General features: G+C 33.2%; 1 protein-coding gene across 1 annotated transcript; it reads left to right on the top strand.

The window, feature by feature from the left end:
- Nucleotides 1-2892: 2892 nt before the first annotated feature.
- LOC131032745 (protein SMALL AUXIN UP-REGULATED RNA 12) lies at nucleotides 2893-3590 on the top strand. The gene has a single exon (XM_057963791.2). The coding sequence runs from the start codon at nucleotides 2967-2969 to the stop codon at nucleotides 3375-3377; it is 411 nt and encodes a 136-aa protein (XP_057819774.2). The 5' UTR covers nucleotides 2893-2966; the 3' UTR covers nucleotides 3378-3590.
- The last annotated feature ends 3602 nt before the right edge of the window (nucleotides 3591-7192 follow it).

The raw sequence follows: 7192 nt of genomic DNA, 5'->3' as shown, positions 1-7192 counted from the left end.
TATTGGTTGTTGACTTAGATCTTATGTTTGTGCCAACTTGTTTTGTAATGTTTATCTTTCAATAGTTGGTTGGCGACTAGTTGGTTGTGGCTGCCTAGTTTTCTTGTTTATGCTTGGTGCAGCCTTTGGATTTTGGGAACTGGATGCGCGTAAGTCCAGAAGGTTTCGGGTCTTTTTAGAAACTTGTGGTTCGTTGCCAGGTAGTCTATCCCATTTTTTATGTGGCAGCTCTCTGATTGTATAGGGTGTTGGGGCCCCTTCGAAACCTGTTTATCCTAATCAATCACAATAATAATAATAATAATAATAATAGAAAGACTAAAAATACGAATATGCCAAAATAAAATTTGTAAATACATACTTTTAAAATTGAAATTTAAAAAATAAACAACAAAAACTACATCATAATCATATTTTAATGCACATATGATTTTTTTAAAATTATTTTACCATTATTTAATATCTTAACAATCTCTTATCTATAACTCAATAAAAAGCACTCTTTAGAAAATTTAACATTGACAGTTCAAACCACTTGATAAAAGCTCCTGCTCTTGCATTTTGAATTTCCCATTTTTGTGTGATGGTTCTGAGATGGATCTAGTCATGGACTTAGTTTTTTGGGGGGTTGAAGCTAGTTTTAAGCCTCCTAAGTTTGGTGCTAGTTGTGGGATTGTTGGTGTGGTGAAGGAAACCTACAATGGGATGATGGTGGTCTTTTATCTAGGAAAGGTGTGGTCATCTCTAGAAATATTGTTGCTCCTTTCTCTCTTAGCTCTAGTCATGGAACCTATCTAGACTTGCTGAGTAAAATTATTCTTGATCTCTTCCTAGGCTAGGGCTTCCTTTCCGTGAAATGTGTACCTTTTTTTCCACCTCCCCCAAGGTGGTTTTTGGGATAGGAATTCATAGATAATGAGATTTATTTCTGTAAACGAGACTTAGTCTATAAGTTTGTCATCTTTGGCCATCTCTGATAGATCTAAATAGTTGGATCTGTACACATTGGCTTCATACCCCTATGCTAGGGGTTTCTTTGTTGTTGAATTTTCTTCTTTTGTTGATGAGGATACTATTCTTGAACTGGTGACTGGATGTGGGGTTCACACCCTCTCTTAGTTCATCCTTGGTCGCCTTCCTTTAACACTGTTGAAGAATTCATTGATGCTTCCCTTGTTTGGGTGAGGCTTCTTTACCTTCCCTTATACTTTTGGTGTAAATCTACCGATGAGGTGATTAGAAATTCCCAAGGGTGTTTTATATGGGTGGATACTACTACTATTTTTTTTCCCATACCTTCTTTGCGTGTATTTTGGTAGAGATTTATATATCTAAATCTTTCTCGAGCGATATTGTTTTGCAAGTGAAGATTGTCTTTGGACCCAATTGATTGATTATGAGGGCATTTCTTTCTGATGTAGATGTTGCTTTGCTATGGTAAATTTGGCCTCCAACTATTTATGTGGCCCTCACAAGACCTCTTCTTCTTGGTGGACAAATGCTCTTACTAAACATCTTAAAATTTTACTAGATGACTCTTGTGACTCTGTGTCTTATGAGACCTCCTCTCCTATTTTGATTCTCTCTAAATCTCACCTTGACACTTCGGTTGTTGGTATTTAGAACTCCTTTGTTGTTTCTCCAACTACAGTTTTCCAAACTAAATCTACTTCTAACATTATAATGGTAAATCTTGGGCCTAAGGTTTCTTCTTTTGTTTCTCCTGCTACTATTTGCCATACTACTTCAAGCAAAAAATTAGTTTCTTCTAAGGTTCATACTAAGGTTAAGGATTCATCTACTATTTATTTTGATAAAGTTGTTATCCCTAATGATGTTGTTCTTTCTCATTGCACTTCTACTACCCCACCTTCTGCTAATTCCTTTTTTGGGTCTGTTAGTGAAGTTTCACCATCCCCTTCTCCTAGATGTGTTGATGACAAATCTGGTTGGATAATAGTTCAAAGGCAGAAAAAAGATGTAAAGTTGGCTTAGGTTGCTCCTAGTTTTGAAAAGAAAGAAAGATATAAAGGTTTCACTCATTCCCTCTTAGGTAACTCTATTGTTTTTTTTCTATACCAACCTTTGTATTGATGGTTTGCTTCTAATTTGTTTGGGCCCTTCCCTACTTATTTTAATACAAAATATTGAAGATTTATGAAGCATATGAAACATGAAAAAAATTTAAAATGCATTTTCCTAAATCACTCTCACAAACAAATGTTGAAGATTTTCCCATAAATGAATCATCATATAATGGAGATTTTATACAAAAATATATATGAAAAAATAATACATATAATTCTGCCTATTACACTATTGTTAATTCATTTAAGTTTCACCTTCTACTCTTAAAATGTAAGTTGTAGATAACCCTCATTTGGTCTAGTGCTCTTTGCATGTGGTCCTAATTGCAAGCTCATGCATTCAATCATTTCAAAGACATAATCCAGACATATTTTATACGGAGGATATCAATGGACAACTAACACCTTGCAAAATAGTGGTCGAAAATAAACGATTTCTTTTCTCGTGCAACACTCTCAGAAATCCTTAGGGAACACATCATGTGGTTGAGTCCATATCAGTCAAAGCACTACATTTTATAGATAAGACGGTGAAGGACCATTTGTTTTCGAGTGAACCTACACTTGACAAGGAGACACATGGCCCTGCTACCATTATTTTATGTTAGAATGACAAAGATGCCACCATTAAAAGCACTATGTTCAAAAATCTGAAGGATACCCAGGACCACTTTTCCTAATTTAGGATTTCCTCACAATATTCTAATCCTATCCCCTCACCTTTGTTGGGTGGGATCTTTGTTTTCGTCACTATATATGGACAAGTATTTTCCATCTTAACCACAAAGCATTCTTTCTCCTCAAACACTCTCATTGCTATCTAGGTTGTTAGCCTTAGTTTGCACCTCAGTTTCTTTTGCTTCGTTTAACTATTCTACAATGGCCAGGATAGAGGGAAATTCCCAAGTCTTGCTTGTGAAGCACATAATCAGATTACTGTGTAGGTTTGCTAAAGCCCATAAGGCAGTTGTGCATGCCCTTTCTTCAAAGAGCACAAGGTATTTCAGCTTTGCAGATGAGTTCGTGGGCAGATCATGTGGTGGCCTTCCTACCGATGTCCCAAAGGGCCATTGTGCTGTATATGTTGGTAGTGGACGGTCTAGGTTTATAATCCCCACTGAGTATTTGAATCATTCTGTGTTCCGGGCATTGCTGGATAAGGCTGAGGAAGAGTATGGATTTGATCATCACATGGGACTCATCATTCCCTGTGAGGAAATAGCTTTCCAGCATCTGACATCCGTGCTAGAGAAAGAAGGATCTGTGACTCATAAACGTAGAGCCGGATAAACTCACTGGTTTGCATCCCTCAACCTTCTCTTCTGCCGATGTTGACAAAGTCGCATTGTACACCAATCTGCTAAGAATTTGTTGAAGCGAAAGCAGAGGCTTGGGAAAGGACAAAGCAATACTGTATATAGTTTTTTGTGGATGTCCCATTGAGGCCAGCTGATTGGGATCGTAATTCATCTGTCATTATCTTGTACATTTTTGTTAAAAAGATTGAACATCAATAGAATTAATCAATATATAAACTTTACGCTGAGCTTATTCATTTTGAGTTTTTTTTCCAATTCTTTTCGCAAACGACCTTCAAAATCGGAGATCTGGAGATCCTTTGTCTTTGCCAGCTTACATCAAGTTTTCCTACTGAGGTCAAGGCGTGGCTTTCTCCTCTGCCCATAAGACGACACACTCTTCGTATTAATATCTTTTAACATGACAATTAATGTTCGGTTTATTATTTATTTTTTCCCTCATTTTCACTTAATAACTTTGTTTATGTCTTATGAGGATTGTAGGAAATGGATAGAAGATTGTGAAGAGATTTATGTTGTGCTTGTTCTTTAGTAAGATTTATTCATGCAAACGATTCGCTCAATTAGTATGATCTGGTGAATTAGTTTTTTTTGGGGGTGTTAAAAGATTTTTAATTTTTAAAAATTAAAAAATAAAATTAAAATATTGAAAAATAAAATTAAAATATTGAAAAATAAAATTAAAATATTGAAAAATAAAATTTTGATAAGTAGGAGGTATTTTCCACAGCAAGTCAAACTATGATATTGCTATTAGGGTTCAACTGTGTAGTTTTTGAGTCAAACTCATTGACCCATCTTTCACGAGTAGTGGTTTGAACAAGAACCCATCTCTCATGAGAATGAATGGTCCACTTAGCACTCATTGCATCTAGGTGATGTTCACAAGGGTGAAGCACTGGACCTTGTGAGCATCACCTAGATGCAATGAGTGCTAAGTGGACCATTCATTCTCATGAGAGATGGGTTCTTGTGAACCACTACTTGTGAAACATGGGCCAATAAGTTTGACTCAAAAACTACATAGTTGAACCTTGATAGCAATATCATAAATAAAATTTTTAATTTAATTTAAACTCTTGGAAGCATATAAATCTTGCCTCCTCAATTTCACGAATATCAATACAACATTATGTTGGGTTAAATTGACTTGATTGTCACTTTGGATCTATCATCTTTGTGAATATGCCTATAAATATTTTTATATTATAATAATTTGACATGGATCCCTTGAGTGAAAAATATAATTGAAAAGTAATGATTTTGTATTAATATGTAGTAATTTTTTACTTCTCCTACATGTTTTATTGAAAAAATAGATTAAGACTTGTGTATGAAACAAGTCATGACAATTTACAAATATTAGTGTTCACCCATCTCATATGTAGTTATCCTTCAAAATTAAAAACATATGCATTTATGTTATCATGTAGTGATCATTTAAATATGGTATTTGCTAAAATCTAAAAACAAATAAACCAATGAAAAGAGGTAAATATTTTTTTATTGTCAAGTGAGATGTACAGATTTGACATATTAAACCTTTTTAAGTGGTGGATCTTGAGTGGATGTTGATGAGGAGATTTGTTCTCATTTACCTTATTCATTTTCTTACAAAGTGTACATTGGTCTAATCCCTCTTTTGAATCAAACATATATATCTTCTATTGTGTATTAAAAACTTCACCATTTTAGCTAGAACTAAACAAATCTATATGCAATACATAAAAAATAAGATAACCCATTCCTATTTATAACATTATTAAAGCCAAGAATAAAGAGATTTAGTTATATTTTTTTTCAACTTCATATCTCCTTAAAATCAATCCCCAATCCATTCCAACCTCTTACCCCTAGTGACACCTCTAAGTCCTAGTAAACTAGCATTCCCCTCAAGAAACCTAAAAGTATTAATAGTTAGAAAATAAAGAGATTTAATTTTTTCCTTGCCTATTTTGAAAATTATTTTTATGTCTATTTGTAGGGGAATTAAGATGGACTTATGTAATGAATTCTATCAACCTTTGAGAGGAGAGGGAATTTTTATGATGATGTGTAAAGCCATATTGTAAAGGTCTTATGAACTGTATGTTGTGAGTTTAATTATTGGTTGTTTACATTTGGATGGATCTCTTAAGTCTTTAGCACAAATGCATATAAAGTTTCGATGATGACAATTCATTGTAGATATGTAGGAACATTGTAGTAAGTCGTTGTAATAATCTTGTAAAGTCAAAAAGCCATAGAATATTATTTTACAACTAAGAACTAGTGGAATGAGGATTTTAATTGACTATTCTTGGATTTTTCTATCTAGTTGAAGGTTTCTCCAAGAAAATTTGTTGTCTTGTAATATATGTTATTCTGATTTTTTTACGCTTAGATTTTTATGTATTAATTTGAGTTAGCCTTTGCATTTTAAAATTCATATTATATGGTAGAAATGGGTGTAAAGGTAATTGCTAATGTGCATTGAGAGGTCTTGCATTCGGGAGTTCCATTGATGAATTTGTGTAGTTGATGGGTCATTATGTCATAATTTTGTAAAAGAGTTGTTGGTTGACTACTACAGGGGCCCAAGATGAGAACTAGCCCACTTCTCATCCACGCCCACCTAAGAACGTGACTTCTTTTAGTAACAAGACCTAGTTTATGATTCATGATACTGTAATCTAGACTCAGATCCAACAACTATAACAATATACCTTGCTATAGTGGCACCTTGATTGGATCAAGACCTAGATACTCCAATTGATGATACTTTTTTTTTCAAAGATATTTGCAACTTGAGAAGTTAGTTACTTGATACAATTTTTTATAAAAATTTATAAGAATGTATTGTTAGATATTAAACACATATTTACTACTAGGATAGTGATATTATAATTGAATCAATATATCAACTTCTAAATAAAATGAAAGAATTTAGAAGTATAAAGATATCAATAACTCGCATGACACTTTAAAATTTATAAATGTATACATAAAATTTAGAATTTTTTAAAATAGAATACATATATTTAACAAATTTATGATATCTAATATTATTTTCATCATTTTATATCTTTAAAAACTTCTATTTATGACAAAATAAAATATATATCAAATTAAAATTTCCAATAAAAATTTAACATCATACTCATAAATATAAGATGTAATCCACACCAAATGTTGTGTGCTTAATGAAATCAATAGACCATTCAAATTATATGAAATTAAAATACACTACTTCAACAATAAAGCATTGAAGGTTTCTGAGACATATAATACTTACATTGACTACATTATAGTCACAAACTATTTTCCTATAGATGGATCATCATATAATGGAGAATATATTGAAAAATAATATATATAATTCCACCTATTCTACTCTAGTCAATCCAATTACTTTTCACTTTTGACTCTTGTAGCAGAATAAGAAAGATGCAAATCATAAATGCTTCACATTTGGTCTAGTGCTCTTGTAGGTGAGGACAATTGCAAGCCCATGGGTTTATTCGTTTCAAAGACAAAGTCCAGACATGATATGTGGATAATAACAATCGATAACAACTGCCATGCAACAAGAGTGATTGAAAATAAACGGCCCCTATTCTCTTGTCCAAAACTCTATGAAGAAAACCCTAAAGGAGCACATCATATGGTGGTCCATTTCAGCCAAAGTTCTGCATTATATGGAACATACAATGAATGACGATTTTTTTTTGCAAGTAACCCTACACTGGACAAGGCGGCACATGGCCCTGCTACCTTTATTTTAGATTAGAATGACAAAGACACCAC

Source organism: Cryptomeria japonica, chromosome 5 (assembly GCF_030272615.1).
Source record: "Cryptomeria japonica chromosome 5, Sugi_1.0, whole genome shotgun sequence".
Lineage (NCBI taxonomy): Eukaryota > Viridiplantae > Streptophyta > Pinopsida > Cupressales > Cupressaceae > Cryptomeria > Cryptomeria japonica.
The sequence above is the reverse complement of the archived record's forward strand: the minus strand, read 5'-3'. Positions and strand labels throughout refer to the sequence as shown.

Excerpts from the sequence above, each read along its gene's own strand:
- LOC131032745 (XM_057963791.2), top strand. The coding sequence starts at position 2,967 with ATGGCCAGGATAGAGGGAAATTCCCAAGTCTTGCTTGTGAAGCACATA.